The sequence below is a fragment of the Dermacentor andersoni genome, chromosome 6 (assembly GCF_023375885.2).
Source record: "Dermacentor andersoni chromosome 6, qqDerAnde1_hic_scaffold, whole genome shotgun sequence".
NCBI lineage: Eukaryota > Metazoa > Arthropoda > Arachnida > Ixodida > Ixodidae > Dermacentor > Dermacentor andersoni.
In genome coordinates, this window is record NC_092819.1 from 8,035,702 (window position 1) to 8,054,411 (window position 18,710).

The 18,710-nt window shown below is 46.1% G+C and overlaps 1 protein-coding gene across 18 annotated transcripts in view; it reads right to left on the reverse strand.

Annotated features, from left to right (window-relative positions):
• LOC126521214 (uncharacterized) overlaps positions 1 to 18,710 on the reverse strand; it is a 145,635-nt gene that overhangs the window by 44,220 nt on the left and 82,705 nt on the right. For all 18 annotated transcript variants that reach the window (XM_050169837.2, XM_050169833.2, XM_050169835.2 and 15 more), the window contains 2 exons: positions 17,297 to 17,503; positions 11,738 to 12,228 (listed from right to left, as the gene is read on the reverse strand). In XM_050169837.2, the coding sequence (XP_050025794.1) occupies positions 11,738 to 12,228; positions 17,297 to 17,503 (698 nt within the window). The remainder of the gene's footprint in view (positions 1 to 11,737; positions 12,229 to 17,296; positions 17,504 to 18,710) is intronic.

Consider the following 18,710-nt stretch of genomic DNA (forward strand, 5'->3'; position numbering starts at 1 on the left):
CACAAGGACAACCACGTTGAAGACGATCATATGGCAGCAACGGCACGATTTCTATGCCGGCCGTTCAATGTGAGCTTATGACTTGGCAATTGTTAGGTTTCACATAGGTACTGGACGAGCATAAGCGAGAAACATGGATTGTGACGTCATCAGCAACTTCATGTTATACAATTGGACATGCCTATGGCTATGTAATCTGCTGTATGTCAAGCAACGAGGGCATTTGCAATACGGCAAAGAAATGTGAAAACATAATTAACTTTGGCGATTATGAAGTCAGTACAACACCACACAGTCTATGTAGTACAGGCTGCTACGAGGAAAGTATTCAGAAAGGTGGGTCGGTCCCGGAGATATTACAGTCTAAAGGCCAAACTACATGTACGCTTGCCAGTGCTCAAAAGCTTGCGCTTGCGCCCCTTGAATTTGCCGTGCCTTGCGAGGAATGGTGGTTTGAACCTCCAAGACGCACATCAGCGCAGACTACCTCGGTTTTTGCTTCAGTAAACATCGTTTTGTATTTTTGTGAGGCAGCCAGAGCACTGATACTTGTCTGGAGAAGGTATCTATGCTCGCACTGCACTTCAATGCACATGATCCGTCCTGCACCATCTGCGTTTGCCTGAGACGTGTTGGCACAAGCTTTCATGTGCCAGCAAGAGTACGTGTAGTTTGGCCTTAGCATGGCAGCTCACAGCGTGAGCTGCCATGAAGAAAGAAGACGAGAAATTGGCATGAGGCACATATGCTGAGTGTTTCAAAGATCTAGCTGGCTTTGGAACGAGGGTTGTATGCGTGTGATCGTGGCCTAATGGTTAGAGCACCAAGCTGCTGTGCTCAATGGCAGAGATTCAATTCCACCATCAGTCTCCCATTATTTTCCTTTTACTGAAGTGAGGTGAGGCAGGAATCTACCTATCTCCCTACCTACCGCAAGGTGCCAAGATGAGGCAAAGAGGTTCCCAAACTTGCGCCTTCTATAAATGTAACCAGACTGCACTTATGCATGGCTTCCTGAGAATAGTGCAATAAATCAGGCTATGATTAGTATACTATACGGAAATGAGAACTGAAACAGTACATACATTACTGAATCATTTACACAAAGAGTCAATGCAAGGCTCAGTGCCACACAGCCAAGCTGTGCGTCTTAACATGTGGCTGTTGGAGAACAAGACTTTGGGAGCATAAACTCACCGGAGGTATGGCCTGTGGATTGCATTGTAGTGGACAGTATTCATAGAGCCCCTCGGTGGAAGGACACTGCACTAGTGCGATCAGGCATATAGGCTCGACGATGGTAGCCACGACATCAATGCAGTCACCTGATAAATAAATGGCAGTTCTTTGTGGGCCTTCTGTTCCTACAAGTTGGTGACATGGACGTGATACCATATCACAACTGTATACGTCTACCAAGTTTCTTCTAGACACCATGGAACCGGCCTCCGAACAAGGACATCTCGAAGAAAACGGAACGTCTTCCATCGCCACACTCAAACTTTCCAATTTCTGGCCCTCAAACTGCGAACTCTGGTTTGTCCACACCAAAGTGCAGTTTCGCCTTCACTGAGTCACATCTCAGGCGGCCAAGTATGACGACGTCATGAGTGTGCTTAACCTGAACACTGCAACTTTGGTCTGTGACATTTTGCTAGCTCCTCCGCTCGATGATCAGTACGACACCCTTAAGCGGGAGTTACTGCAGCGCACCACCGACTATTAGTCGCGACGGATTCAACAGCTCCTCTCGTCGGAGGAACTTGGTGACAGAAAACCAAATGAGCTGCTTTGCCGCATGACACAACCCCTGGGAACCAGTCCATCATCAGCAGACTCAAAAATCCTTTGGGAGCTCTTCTTCCAGCGTCTACCAAACCAGGTATGCATGATTTTATGTGCCTCACCTACTACAACATCTGTCGAGGCCTTAGCGACGATGGCAGACCAGACTATGGATTCTTTCCATCCTGTGTATCCTCTGTTGACCGTTGTAATGCATCCGTGGCGACACAAGCCCAGTTACAGCAGCACTTCGACAAACCTGACAGTTCAAGAACACACCTTGCTGCGCAAGTAGAGGAACTAACTAACCAGTTGGCTGCCTAACGCTTTTGTGCGAGTAACCATCAGCAGCGGAATCGCTCGCATGACCAAACTGTGTCACGCCCTCCGTCTCCCTTTATTTGTTGGTATCACGCCAGATAAAGGGACTCGCGCACGTCAGTACCGTGCGCCTTGCAACTTTCCGGGAAGCAGTTGGACCAGTCGCTGATGACTGCTAGTGCTAATGGCCCTACATTAAGCAGTCTCTTCTACGTCACCGACCGTGTCACGAAAGTTCACTATCTTGTAGACATTGGTGCAGAAATTTGTGTCATTCTCCCTACTTTTCAAGACCGCAGACGACATCACCACGACAAGTCTTTTCTCACTGCCATCAACGGTTCCAACATTAAAACGTATGGCCACTGTTATACCACCCCCGCTTTGTAACGACCACAAAAATGTTTACATGAGCCCATCTTTACTTCAAAGCAGCCACGTATTTATCCATCACGACACTACTCGCACTCCTTTACAAGCTCCTTACAACGGTCTGATAAATAAATGGCTATTATTTGGGGGCCTTCTGTTCCTACAGTATCTTTTGACCATTCGTGGGCACCTTGCGAGCATGTGCACAGACCACTGCAAGCAATGAGACCACTCCAACAGGCGCGTCACAAACGGTTACCACCAGAATGGGAGGGGCCTTCACACTAAAGCTGAAGCCTTCTGCTCAAGCCTGACTGCAAGGAACACTCCTATTGTGCATTACAGAAAATGATTCGATGGCACTATACCTTCCAACCAGTGTTTCAACTACCCTGTGTTTCATTGTGATAGTGATTATGATAGCCGATGTCTTAAACAAGGAGGTGGCGTCCTTATAGTGTTGAACTCCTTATATCGCAGGTTTGACCTTGAGTCACATACTGAAAGAGTTTGAATTGTAAATTGTTGCCAACGACGGCCCCAAACTACCTACTGGGTACTTATTACTTCCCACATTTGCTTGACAATCCTAAGTTTATTGAGCATTTCATTGAGGTTCAACCATTCACAAATTTTAGTAAGTACACCACCATTTACTGGCATTGAGTGGGGCACAGGTAGTGTGTCCAATGTTTACCCTAGCTCCTGCTGCAAAGCCAGTTTTCTTGTGGACTTTGCATTATACAATGGCATTCAACAGCACAACACTGTGGTCAACCACCAGGGTAAAGTTCTTGATCTTGTGCTCACAACATCTGTAGCACTGGTCCACAAGGCCTCTATTAATCTAGTGCCTTGATGCGTACTACGCCCCACTTGGGATCACTTTACCTTTCACCACTATTTAACACGCACACCACGTACACAGCCACTTTGCATTTAGTGGCAGAAACACCTCAATCTTTACAAGTGCCTTAATGGTTTTAATGGTTATGACTGGACCAGAGAGCTTGAGGATCAATGCCCGATCTCAGCCAATGCAAAGCTGACCTGCGTGGTTTGAGATGCGATAATCAAATTCATACCGCGTCGTTCTCGCACCTTAAAATACCCTGCCCGATTCTTGAAAAAGCTGCGACGGTGCCTCAAAAAGAATGTATATCTTCACTGCACATACAAAGCATCAGGATGCAAAGTTTCATACCAGCAGTTCAGTGATCACAGGAAAGAGGCTAAGCAACTCTTAAAGCGAGATGGCATGTGGACTCTGTTGAACTTTCTTTGAAACATGATCCGTCTCATCAATGGAGGTTCACAAAATGAGACCGTGCACACGTAGGGAATGTTGATGCTACAGGCACCGGGTGGCCGTTGTAAGGCGCCAGCAGCGTGCTGGCGAACAGTGCCACAAACAGCAAGAGCAATGGCATGCGACACAGACAGCGGGGCGAAGAGACACATGGTTTTCACGATGCGGTTCTTAAGGTCTGACAAATCAGAGAACACATTTCTGTGCATCTGCTCTTGAGAAAGCTTGCAGCCTGTATCAAGCAGGTCATTTTCATGGCATCGGGTAGTATGCATATGAAGCAGAAAACGAGTGCAAATTGTGATGCAAATGCACCCGGCAAACAAAGCTGACTGTGACAAGACGTTGAATTCTAGCAATTATTTTGCAGATGTTCTGCTGTGCACGTAAACATTGCTGTGCATTTAATCATGTAGACTTGCGTAGCAGCATGAAAATCACGGACAAAAGGAGACCTAAGTCTCCACTGTTGTTGTTTTTTGTTTTTCGCTGCTTCGCCTATCGCTCGTGTCTGTATGGTCCTGTTCCCTGCACATTTTCTTTTTTTGTTGTCCTATGCTTCAGTAATTTTAATGTCTTAGAAACTAGCCCAACCTTCAGTATTGGTTTATTTCACAGAGTTTACCGCTACCAGAACTGGTAGTGGCAGCGGGTGCACGTGTGGATGGCTGTTAATGCAGAGTACCCAGAGTGATGCACCAGAGGTAGCCAGCGCTGCGAAATCCAAGGAAAAAAAATGTACCCTAAAAGAAAAATACTGAGCTACTCAAAGGAAAACAAAATAACGACTACGAATCCACATTTACCTTCAGCGCCCGATCTCTGGGGCCGTTACACCTGCGGAGGTGATGACACTATTTAAATGAAACCCGAAGGCCTTGTGAATGAACGGCTCTTACGTTAAACTAGGCAATAGCAAAGGAGCATCAGAAATGTGCGTACCGTTGCCTGCGGACCGCGCATATCAAGGCTTACCATTATTGTATGCGGTGAGGTCACAATGAAAACTGATAGAAATGAATAGCAGCACCAACTTCAGTCACGCTTGAGTAACTGCTCGTGCACCCAAGAAAGCTGCACATTTTTTTCAGATTTGATTCGACGTGGTAGTTTGGCAAACACATAACAGAAGAAATGATGGAACATAATCAGAGCTGGCTACACCTGCCATGCTTGGTCACCGTCACATGCCGTCACATTCGCAGTAGTGGCGCACGAAGGCAGTGCTGATGCATGAGGGTGCCACTGGTCCAAACCGATCCTTTAGCTCGTTAGCTAGCTCACTCATTTGTCGTACGAAGGAGAGAGGAAAAGGGTGTGTGTTCTCAGGCATACAATTGGCAGAGAGGAATCGGAGGGAGGAGGAGGGGAGACTGCAGCTTGCTCATTCGTTGCACGTCTCACTGCTGTCCAGCGGTGGCCAGCCAATTGTGGACGGTGCGGTGGACGAGGATCCACAGTGGATTCTTGCCCACAAGGTATACACCACAGATGCAGGCGAGCGTTCCACTTAACGCTGACGGCGTTGACGCCGACACAGAGAGGAGAGCATAAAGTGGACGCGTTTTCCCTCCATGGCTGCCACGAAGGAACTCCGAGAAAGGCCCAGGAAAAGGGTGCATGCTCTTGGGCAACTGAGTTGCGGGGATGGGTGGCAAGTAGGTAGGGGGAGGCACATTGCTCGCACGCTCGTTCGTCTGTTAGTTCAGGCTACCCGCTTACACTGACAATCAACGTCAATGGCTTCAGCATACTTTTTCCTACCATTCTTTAATATGTCCTTTCATTTACATCTCTTTACTTTATATGTACGGGTATGTCTTTGTATGTGTAGATGTGTATATGTATAGTTTGTGTGTATCAGGCTCGAGCCATTTAAATGCTGTCATTGTCTTTCAGTTTGTTTTGCTCCACGCAATGTGTTTATTATGCTTTTTTGCTGCCATGCACACCATTCCATTTGTAATGTAGCGCATTATGTTAAAGGCAAAAAGCTTTCCGTGGTCACTATTGGATAGATGGATGGATGGACGGACGGACGGACGGACGGACAGATAGATAGATAGATAGATAAAAAATAAATAAATAAATAAAAGGATATGAAAAAGAAACACTGGTTAGACTATGCTATTAAACTATTTCTGTAAAACTCTATGTTCGATAATTTCGCAGTAAGATGATTGCTAGAACAGAAAATGAAGGCAAAGCACTTATTTTACTGAATTTTGCACCACAACTCCAGCTTTGTTACATTAGTGTGGTATCATTGATTTCAAAGTACCATATTTATTTGATTATGAGGCAAAGGTGTCAGTTCAGGGACCCAAGAAAAAGAACTTAAGAGGAAGCTTTAGCTCGAGTGTTCCTATCTAATTACATGTAAAAAGAGAATTCGTTTTTCTCGGCAACCACTGCACCAAATTTGACAAGGTTTATTGCATTTAAAAGAAAAACTTAAAATCTAGCGAGTGTTGGTATCGAATTTTTGAGTTCGGTTGTCAATTTTTTATTAAAAATTGGGAAAAATCGAAAATTTTCAAAAAACGAAACTATCAAGTTTACAACTCTGTAACTCAACAATGAAAAAGTAAAATGCAATTCTGTGAATTGCATCTAATATGACATCTAAAGCGGACAAAATTGATATGTTACACATGAATATAAAAAAATTTAGCAATATGGAAATACAGCTTTTGTAGCAATATGGAAATACAGCTTTTGCAGAACCCTTGTAACCAATTTAATAAATTCATGTAAGATGTAAAATGACAAATCAGATTTGTCCACTTTGAATGATCTAAGGGATGCCGTTTACAGAACTGCGATATCTGTTCTTGATGCAGAGCTATGAATTTGTAAACTTTCTACTTCTATTTTTTTAAAACGGTCGAATATTTGAAAATCTTTTTAACAAAATTCAGGCCCTAAATCGAAATTCCGCTTCCAACAGTCACTAGAATTTAACCTTATCTCTCAAATGCAACAAATTTCATTAAAATCGGACCAGGGGTTATCTCATAAAAACGTTTTTGCGTTTTACATGTTTTTGAATAGGCCGCGTCAGAGTTGGGCCCAAGCTAAAGCTTCCTCTTAAATATGCACACTAACAAGCAACTAACATGCAACAAATATGCAACCTAACACAGCCAAAATGCAAAATGGCGACCATGAAATATGGGGGAAGGGAGCTTCAACACGTGGAGGCAAGGAGAGGGGATCCGGCATGGGGACGCTAGTCAGCAGGGCAACCGGAGAGCGCGCCTGTGGTGGCAGTGAAGCTCCCCTACTGGCTACACGGCGACAAAGCCTTCCCCCCATAGCTCCTCTAATAATAAACCCCTTTGAAAACTTATTGCAACAAGGCGCTCTCGAGCTGGCACTTAACAAGTTCTGGTCTATAACCAAAATTCCTGGTGGGGCTTGGTGAGGGAGCCCTTTATGGTCAATGGCAAACTATGCGCTGCTGAATTTAATGAAGTTGTAGTTGCAACTGGAAGCTGAATATTTAAATAACCATTTCATGGTCATGGCTGTGACCTAGTCAAGCTGTTCTGACAAACAGCTTTTTGTCACCCAAACTTGATTTATTTATTTATTTATTTATTTATTTATTTATTTATTTATTGATTGATTGATTGATTGATTGATTGATTGATTGATCAAGCCTTTGTTTACCCGCTCTGGTAGCACTATAGCGTCTTCAGCGTTGCACTGCTAAGCCAGAGGTCGTGGGATCAAATCCCGGCCATGGCGGCTGCATTTCGCCGGAGCGAAATGTAAAAACGCCTCTTTATCGTACATTGAGTGCACATTAAAGAACCTTAGGTGGTGAAAATTAATCTGGAGTCCCCCACTACAGCTTGCCTCACAATCGTATGGTGGTTTTGGCATGTAAAACCCCACAATTTATTTTTATTAAGGAACTGTATATATGTTTCAGCACTTAAAATAACTTTACCTGTTTCCATAACCATCCTCTTGTTTGCCAGTGTTCTTAATGAAAATGTTTAATAAGAGTTCAGCAGGAATTTGGTCATTACATAACCAACAGATTATTTAGAACCACATTGTGTAGATGTGCTAGTCACTGCTGCATAACATAAAGAATTATGGGATCCATAGCCCACTGACAGCATGCACATAAAATTTGGGGGATGCTTAGGCTTCGCCTTTGATAGCATTAAAATATCCCTGACTGCTTCTCACGCTTCCCGGCAACCGGAGCATATGTAACCGTAATGTTTACAGGGAAACGCTGACCGCGAATGCAAAGCACGAAGGCAGGCTTTCTGGTACAACGGAGGCGAGCGCCAGCTGGAGGTACTGCAAGGAACCGGGCGCGCCGCTCCGTGGCCCCCCTAGACAGCCGCGCGCTGGCGCGCGCAAATGGCAGTTGTCGCAGCTGGTTTGTGAATGGTAGAAACACTGAAAAAGGGGTTTCTTTGAGTTTTGTGTAACAGAATTATGTTTTCTCATACAGCCAAATTACAATCCGAGAGCTATCATCTCTGTAGGTTGTATGTAAATCATAGTTTACAATTTTTTCCCGTATTTTACCTTGAGAAATTCAATTAGTTCAGTAAGTTCCTAGCATCACATGGAGGGCCTGGGTATGGGTGGTATGAAAATTTTTTGCCGAAACATCATCCGATGCCGACACCATATCTTCTGCATGAACTCCTTAACGCTATCGCGTTAAAAGTGTCCGGTATCACATACCCTGCCTCCATTACTTCTCTTTCTTCTATTTTTTCTGCATAGAGTAGGAATAAATGAAGGTGCAGATGGCAATTCAACCTATATAAAAGCTATGCTATGCCATGCTGAATTTAATCTCGCAGTTTTATGAACCTGGTTGAGGAACCCTCAAAGCTGAAAATGCACGAATCGATCGCCCTTTCTATGCATTTGTTAAGCTATGGGGTTTTACGTGCCAAAACCACGATTTGATTATGAGGCATGCCATAGTGGGGAGGCACACCGTAGTGGGGAGGCTCCAGAAAAATTTAGACCACCTGGGGTTCTTTAACGTGCAGCTAAATCTAAGTAAACAGGTGTTTTCACATTTCGCCTTCTATGCAGTTGTCCTTGCAGTGCTAATTCATTTTAACATGGATCAAATGCAGTGCTACATGATGTTCAAACAGTGTGTACTGTTATTTTTGCTCTACTGCTAATTAACAATTAAATGTGAAAGCGACAATCACATGCAGATTTTGTGGAGCACAGTTCCTGGCACACCAAGTATTTAGCACTGAAACACATCATCAAGGGTGAATGGCCTACGGTTTGAGAAGAAACATGTACACTACTGCACGCAACTATATATTTGCCGTGTTCCTTCTTGCGTTCGTTGGCTGCTACATCCAGTATTGTAACACAACTGAATCTGCTCATGTGTGTTTCATTTCAAGCAGATTATGATGATTAAAAAGACATTGCTTTCCCATCATGGATTTGTTGACAATTCCCAAGCTATTCTGAATGCACCTTTGACTAAATGTAGTAAGTGTGTGCAGGGACACTTGACTCTTGTGCGTCCCCTGATGTTGTTTTCCTTGCATGGCTCTCACGTCTCCTGTAGTCCAGCGTCTCGGCATAGCTAAGCGCCGACGGTGGTCAGTGCGGCTGCAGCATATTACGAGAGATGGCGCAAGTGTGGCGCTGCTAATGCCACCTAACGGAGGGGTTACTAAGTTGCGAAAGGAAGCAGGCTCTCTCTCTTTGGCTTGGAGTTGGTAAACTGCACGGACGTTTCACGCGCTCACCCACAGTTCTTGGTACCGTCCTGCGAAAGGGTTAGAAGCAGGACACTCGAATGGATGACCATGATCGTTTGAACACGCCACCGTTCGCGTGACCGTACACACGAACGATTAGGCATTAGTGTCCAGCACGGGGGTGAATATATTCGCTCATTATCCGGTCGCGGTGAGTCTGACATCCACGATTTGTCACGCGCCTATGGGCATGTTCCATGGGCAGTGATATGGCTAGCAGGCACTAGTGCACGAAAGGTGCAATAAATGCCCTTGAAATTGTTTGCACTACTGTTTCTCGTTCCTTTGTCCCAAGAACATGTGTGAGACCATACAAGTGAAAACTGCACTCACAATGGAGACAGCCCAAGCTGTGTATTTTACCCATTCAGACTTGACACTCCCTGTATACAGTAAAAGCTCGTCAATTCAAATTCCGCAGGGAAGCTAAAAAAATTCGAATTATACAAAATTCGAACTAATGAAAGTCGGAGAAAAAATATCGCTCGGTTAAGGAGTGTATATAGTGCGACTTTACATGAGCACGTGCACACACATGCTAAGTCACGTTGGCATGAACAACAACATCTATACTTCGAAGCACTGGCGCAGACAATGTAACCGGCCACGGCCAACGTGGTCCGACTTTGAGATGGCTCTTGCTCCATCCGCGCGTTCATCGCGCCAACTGGCGTGGAGAAAAACAAAATATCGCAGTTTTGCTAGAAAAGCGAAGCATCGACTGCGATAACAAATTAGTAGATAGCTATACGAAGTAAGCATAGTAGGTTTATTGACCGTGTAAACTAGTAAACATTCGCTTACTACCTAAATTCACAAGTACGGTGTCACGCACGCACAACTATACATGAACACATCTCGCTCGATGACCATGGAAACTCGCTGAAAAATGCTGGAGTGAGGAACCATGGCAGTAGCAGCGAGCCAATTGACCTTCGTACAGCTCCTGCTTCAACATGAATGAAACGTAGAAAGCGCATCCAATATGAAGCTACCAGCACTATGCGTGCTCTGCAAACATCGCAGATCAGTTTGAAGATGAAGCCCACACAGGCATGCACTTTGGCCACGTCACAGATCGCTTTCAAGGTACCGCACCCATGTGGCCACGCCGTAAGCAGCGGCCACCGGAGAAGAACCCCCCCCCCTCTCTCCTCCGTCTCACCCCGTGCCTCGCGCGCGACAGGAGAGGGCGCGCATCCACCCCGCCTTCCTCACTCGCACATGCAAGATTGAGCCACATACGCCGGCTCACCCTCGCACGCTTTTGCTCACATATACAACATAGGGTGCACGGCAGCGATTTTATCGCCCTTGAGCTTTGTACGGAACCTCACAGGAGAGAAGCGACCTGCAACAGAGACATTGGTCATGCCTGGCCAGGTGCAAATGCATCTCTCTCCAGTCAGGCCTAAACAAAGGGCCGCAGATGGAAAAAGCAAAGCTGTGCGGCGATGCCAGCATCACCAACGTGCTCCCATGGTGCTCTTGCGCACTAGCACTCTCCCCATCCACGATGGCGCGGAGTTCAAATTATCGGTGACGGAGCGGATTTCAGTGTGAATTAGCGTGATGCGTTACATATTGCTTTCCATACATTGCTAGACGGACCATGGCGGTTACTTCTAATTCTCAGAAATTTCGAATTAACGAGTTGTGAATTAATGAGCTTTTACTGCATCAAGGCAGCAAATGCTCAGTCAGCAATGATGTGCTTCATTATGCTAACATGTACACGCTTCCCTAAGCTACCATGGTACCAATGCAGCTGCGAAAAAGCTACTCGGATGGTCTAGGTAAATTCTTCCTTTATCGCACTAATTTCAGAGCAGCCCAGAAAGTTGGGGCAACCACAAAGGTGTGTCAACATGAAATATTCCATTTCCTTGATAACATAATGCATACTGTGAATAAACAAAGTAAGCATAAGCAGAGTAAAACATAAGGCCTACCCTGCATCCTACTCGTGTTCATGTCTTTTTTCTTTGTCCTGTGGGAGCTTCGAATCTTTAACTTGCCATACTATTCACCATAAGATTAAACCCGTTAATGGAAACAACAAAAAAGAAGCCTGTGCCTTCTCTTAGACGTCTAAAAACAAATGTAAATAAGAAACACCTGCAAATGCACACATTTTGACCAAAAAAGAGAGATGGAGAGGGGTAGCCACCTGGTCGGCCACTGCAGCCTGCACATCAGAAGAGTTGTTTTCTGTAGACGGTGTCCCCTGCTGCTGGTCTGCTGCTGCGATTACATTTGAAGCAACCACATCTGGGGGTGCTGTGGCAGGTTCTGTCGCCCCAGACACGGCCACTGAAGCTGGCTTTGCAGCCGCTGTGGCCACAATTGGAGCAACTGCTGCTGTTGGCAGGGAAGCTTGCAAACCCTGAGAAGGCCCCATGGTGTGGCTAGGATCCTTGGCCACCAAGAGGCTCTTCTCTTTGGAACCTGCCCGCTCCTTGGGTGGCGTATCCTTGGCAGTCCTGGCAGGAGGAGCTGGTGGGCGCTGTTCTCTTCGGAAGGCTGAGGCAGCTGGTGGCTGAGGCTTTTGTGGCTTGCGCAGGTGGGCTGGCTTGGGTGGCACCTCGGGTGCGGTGCTAGCCACCGTTTCAGTGCCATTTGATGATCTCGTCGACTTTTTCTTCTCCACCATCACAGGTGCTGTGGGTGAAGAGAGTGCATTGTTGCTGTTAACTGCAGGCTTTAGACACAATAATAATAAAAAAAAACATAGGCCTCTTGCAAAGATTTTCTACCACCGCTACATCTTCTCTGAGACCCACAAATTTCATAACTTCACCGCTTCAGCTTTTGGTTTGTCCCATCCTCTGTCAACATCAATACTGTCGACTTCACATGCTATCCATTCACGAAATCAGCACTTCATTGCAAGTCTCATCGGTGCATGCATCGGTGCATGCGCACTACTGAACTTTGCCGTTTTCCTCCCAGTTTCTTAATATACACCTACAACTTGCATGTGGTCTCATAACCTATGTTGCTTTTTATATGGACCGCTTGACCGCTTTTATATAGACCTGCTTGGACCGATCCGGTCTGCAGTATTTTGTAAATAAATAAAATAAATAAAGTAAATAAGTAAAGTAAATAAATAAATAAACAAAATAAAATATAATTTCAAATAATAAGATACAGTCGCCGACTGATTTTCCGGACTCCAAAAATTCGGACATGCTCGATTATTCGGTCTGCTTCGCGACACCGCCATTCTCCCCATTGTTGTGCCATTACCACAAGCCCGGATTCCGAATCTGCAAGATGCAGAATTTATCCTGCGAGCGCCCTTTGGACAAACCCGGGGCTGCGCTGAAAGGCACAGCGCCCTAATTCTCCCTTGACAAGTCAAGATGCTGAGCCGTCAGACAGTGGTGTCCTCCGGAGAAGCATCGGCGGGCAACATGTTCAAACGTGTCGCCAAGTGCCAGACAGCCCGGCGCCGTACCTGCCCTTGCCTGGAGGTCACCGCGCCCGACAACTTTGAACCGGGGGGCCAGCGCGGTCGCTGGTTAGACCTCTCGGATGACCGTCGAGTGCTCACTTTGTATTGGGCCGTTTGAGTGACAATGGTTTCTGGGGGCTTATAAGCCGGGGCGCGCCGCCTAGAAAACCGGATCCGCCGATCCACCGGGAGCTGAGTGCCGCTCTCGACTGGAGTGAGATGTGTCACGCGTTTTCGCCGGACGTCGCCGTGCGAGAACAGTCGCGTTTGCTGTGAGCTCTCGGCCCCAGTGCCGATCCCTTCATGTCCTGTATAATGACCAGTATATAGTGTATAAAGTCCCTTTTGTTATTCTCACCGACGCCTGACTCGGAGTCTTCGCTACCAACGCTCTGTCATGAAACGGGTGACGAGCGCTACGGGACCACCTCAAAGTCGTAACAGTGGTGGCACCGGTGCAAAGTCGTAACACCATAGACCATAATGTATAACAACTGCCGAAAGTTCGGACACCTTGCAACCTCTCGTCTGATTTTTCGGACACTCCTTGAGCCAACTCGATCGAGAGCACCATGCACCAACTCTGACCGGTGCATGGTTCGACTTGCTGAACACCATTTTTGTTTTGAACAGAGCCTCCTTGCTGCTCCACGAAGTGGCGCTACTGCAAATCCCCGCTCATCATCATCGTTTCTGCCCGGTTCAATAGAGTGGCTCTACAGCAGTTCCGGTTTCAGCTTAGTAAGCCATGTCAAGACAATCCAGCAGCTGATTTGTTTCTTCGCGCATGACACTGCGAGTAGGCCACGTTTTTTGTTTGTGCGACTGATGTCGGCATGGTGGTGTTTGCTTTGTGTGCTGTGTCGAGGTTCCGGTGATCCAACGCGGCATACGGAAACATCGCGTCAAGTGTCTAATGGCGCCGACAGTGCCAGCGCAGACTGCGCTGGGGAATTCCGGCCAGCGGTTGATGGGAGGCCTAAGATTTGTCGCCTCCTGATGTGCTCCCTACTGACGCGGAAAATGTTCTGCTGAGACCTGCGCAGTGGTTACATTGCGATTCCGGACACCGTCTCATTTGACAGTTTCACAGGTGCTGACACTGCTGTGCTGACATGCGTAGAACTCGACGACGGCGAGATCATTCGTCACGTTTCTGGAGCACCGCCGGACGATGACTCTTGAGTCGGAAGATGGCGCACCATGTGCTACGCTGCCGTCGCATGCGGAGTGTGTACAAGCAGTGACTGTGCTTTCAGCTGCCTATAGTGACCGTACGACCCTCTCCGAGATTCAGGCTTATCTGATTGTGCGTAAACGGAACAGCGTGTAATGGCGCATTCACGATTTCTTCAAGCCTACTGCCGAGCCCGATTAAGTGCGTGGAAATAAAGTATTTCATTTTTTTTTTTTTCTTAATCTGCTTTTTCGGACACCTGTTTATTCGGACATTTCCGCAGTCCCCGTGAGGACCGAATAAAAGGTCGGCGACTGTACTACTTCCCCTTCAACTGCTCACTGCACTGCAGCTCAGTTTACTTCTCATGCTCCTTCACGTGTGCTCTATTGAATGTATAACTTCTACCATATTTCCTGGAATGCTCAAGTAAATCTGGTCTCATCAGAAGGTGCCATGTTAAAAAAACAAGACAAATGGTGTTTAATTTTGTGCAGGCATGTGAGAACTCAAGGCAGCAAGTATATACACAGCTGTGCTTCATTTTGCTTTAACTTAAGGTCAAAATAATGAGCAGCACAAGAGGCTGCGACATTAGAATGACAGAGGCCTTTAGCACCAAAAGTAAACATTGGATCAAGTAAAATTCATACTTTTCTTTTACTTTCTTCCTTTTTTTTGGTTGTTAAGACTGCTGGCATTTGTTTTCGTCACCAGGAAGACAGAGCCTATTTTAGAGAAAAGTGAAGTTGAATACCAGGCTTATATAAAATTATGGCGATAATTGAGAATGTTGCACAATGTCATCAGTATCGCAGCCCTTTTTGGATGTAGATGCATTCCCACGATTCCCAAGTGATTTTCTTCTGGCATGCACCAGAACAAAACCACTTATTTATTCAAATAAAGCAGCTTTGAAGTGAGTGAAACATTTTTATTTGAGAGTATGCTCGTCTGCACATGCGTCTATTGCCAAGGTATGTCATTTTCATTCCTAGGCTTGTCCACTGGCTTATAACCACAATGTTTTCATTACAACGATATTTCAACATAATGAACAATTTTCGGCGATCCCGCATGATTCGTTATACAGTGCAGTCCACTTATAACGATACCACATATAACGATATATCGGTTATAACGATGGGTCGACATGAGAGTGTCATTTTATGCATTAGGTCTATGGGGAAAAAAACCATTTATAACGATAGGTTATTCACCGCATATCGGATATAACGATCAAAATTTTGCAGTCTGGACGGCGTTTTCCGTGCCAAATAATCGTAACGTTTGCGTTGCTTAGTTCCCTGAAACGAACGATGTCGAGGCGAGGCGATGTTTACCTCCGTAAGTTCGTATCTGCCGCCATTACCGCGCAGCGCGTCTCGCCCCGCCCGCGCACGAGTAGGCGCAGCCAACGTTGGCGCAGCGCGCCACAAGATGGCGCTAGCTGCTTCACGACGGCCACAGTCGCTCCGAAAGAGAGAGAAAGAAAAAAAAAGAAGCGACAAGCAAAGTGGCGCGGTGGCGCCATAGAAACACGCCGCCCGTCCCGCGTCTCTCTTGCGATAGCAGGCTGACGCCACCGAAGCAGCGTGCAACCAACGGTTCAACCCAGTTCGAAGATGGCGCCGACAAAGCGCAAAGCGCAAAGCTGTGTCGCTTGACACGAAGATAGATATTTTGCAGGACTCTCGATGCGGCTTCAAGGTGAGCGCCCTCGTGAAGAAGTATGAGCTCGTCCAGTTAACGATATCAACCATCTTGAAAACAGGGAGCACCGCGATTGTGAAGGCAGGAGCTATCAGCGGCCATTCCGATCAGCGGAAAAGGGGTTAGAGACCCTTTGAACGCCGATGTTGAAGAGGCGCTTTACCAGTGGTTCATCACCAATTCCTTCAAGAAGGCGGGCTTTGTGCGTAAGGACGAACTTCCCCAACCCGCTGAGACCGACCCGGTAGAAGTCGCTGACATAACCGAGCTCTGGGAGCTCGTTCCTACTGGTGACACAGGTGGTGTGTCGAAGGAGGGGTTTTTGACTGCAGACAGTGCTGCCTCGTTCTGCGATGAGGTCACCGACGAGGCGATCGCCGAAGATGTGCTGTCTCGACAGACGCAAAGTTGTGCGACGGTGGCGACGGCATCAGCGACAGTGACAACGAAATCGACAGTGGCTCCTTGACCCCGACCACGATGTCCACGCAAAGTGCACTATCGTCGATCGACTCCTTAATTGATTTTATGCATGCTAAAGGATTGCCGCCAGTGTTCGCGCAGCAGCTGGAATCCACGCACACCGCGGTTGTGAAGCTGAAGCTGCCGCAAAAGCAAGTGCAGATTTCGGACTATTTCGGCGCGCCTAATCCTTGACACGGTCATTGGCGCTAGAAATAAAGTTTGTTTTTCACGGCCTACTGTCTACATCATCTATTCTTTAGAGCAAGTAGCGAGTTCGAGTTCAGAGCTGCAAAGGTAAAGAGCGCAAACGCGTTTAATTTTTTTTTTTTTTTGATAACTGCAGTCCAGATATAGCGATCATCGGTTATAACGATCATATTTTTCGTCTTTCTCGATATCGTTATAAGTGGACTGCACTGTATATCGAGATTTGACTGTAGTCATAGCAGGTTCTAACGACAAAAAATTAAGAGCAGTTACACTGAAATGCCCTCTAATATTCCTCTTCCTCACACTCCCCAGGATATGTGAAACTGCAACATGTTCATTGGAGGCTGGCTGAGCAGCAATGCTGTAATGCACTCTCAAGTGATCAAACATCCTCACATACTGTGTCTGCAATTTTTGTCTGCATTTGAATGGTTCATGTCAAAACCAATTTTACTGGAAGTTGAAAACGGTCACCTCGTCTAAAAAAAAAAAAGAATCTCAACCAAGCACGTGAGTGGAAAAGAACGAAAGCTCACAGTGTGGGGACATGTAAACTATCATGTTAGTAGCAAGCAAAAGATGTCCCATCACTGAAGAGACCAATGTATGCAAATGTGCGACACTAGAATGTGGAACCAAGCAGCACTGCAGAGTTGAAAAAATAAACTGCACACTTGTCACCGTGGTAGTAGCTTGGTGCATACCTGTCTTTTCTGTGACAAGATTTTGCCTACTTTGCAGCGCTTTGTCCGGGATGGTGCCTGCAATGCTGAGTGGCCTGGGCTTCCGTGGAGGTGGCCTTGGACGCATCACCACCGATGAGGACATCTGGCTAGAGGCGACCGAGTGCTCAGATGCCACTGACATAGATGAACGAGGTCGTGATGGTGACTGCTGCTCCTTGCCGGTAGCTATACACAGATACGGAAGCTTCATCAGATATGCAGTAAACACCAAAGATATGTGCCTCAGACATTAGTGGAAGCGCTTATGCATGCTCCAGCAAAATTGAACAAGTTTTGAACTGAACTGAACTGAATAGCAGGAAATATAGCCCATAATTGGCATACAAGACATCTTATTAAGGAGATTTAACATGTAAACAAAATATAGGTTTTGCATTGCACATGGCTTTTGTCTGGTGCCTCGACTACATGAGTTTTGCCGGCATTTCATTCACGACTGTGCTCTCATGTTATGTGTAAAGCATCAAATTTGTCCACTTTAATTGCTTCTTAGGTTGTTTACGAAATATGATAACGTTTGTTGCACCGTGACAAAGTGGTAACATTGTTTCACTTTTAACATAAGTATTGTGATTGTCTTGCTTAGAAAAAAATAATCATCATCAGCCTATTCTTCGACAGTCACCGTGCGTGTGCGCCAGCGCCAGCTTAGTCCGCTCCTTGAAGTTTCGTTTTCTGCCGTTATCGGAAAGCAAGCGTAGGCCGGCGTGGGCAGTTTAGTGGTTCTCGCTCGCTGTGTGCTTGTGTGCTGCGATATTTCACGACTCGCACCATTTGTGCATCGTGCTACAGTGCACGAATACTTCACGCACAAATCCTTCTTTTAATCTGAACAAAATTTCGGGCCCCTTCCGGTTCGAATTATCAAGATTTTACTGTGTGCGTGCGTGCGTGTGTGTGTGTGTGTGTTCACATGAATTTCATTTGTCATTTTTTTGCTCACAGTCAGTTGCAGAATCTGGCAAAAGCACACTTAAGCGTACTATATGACAAGTTTTGCTGTCAAGCAAATTTGTCTTCACATGCATACAGCAGCACCATGCTGTAAACACTCCGATTGTAAACCCTGAGAAACAGGTGGTAGCTTGTACATGCACAAAACACTGCTTCTTGTTCTCCAAGAAACCTGGTTTTCAGTGAACAGTAAGAACAGAGTCAGCACTTCTCATAATCTCACTTCATAGGCAGAGCCATTTACTAGTAATCTTCAAACTAGCACACTGGCTGATGTGCCCAGAGTGCACGAAGAAATGTGTTTGCTACAATGTACTGCTCCCACTCCCCACACTTTGGGAGGATAATAGTACATGAAATGCTAACATGCCACACAATTCATTAAGAGTATGAAAACTATCAGCAATTAATATTTTGA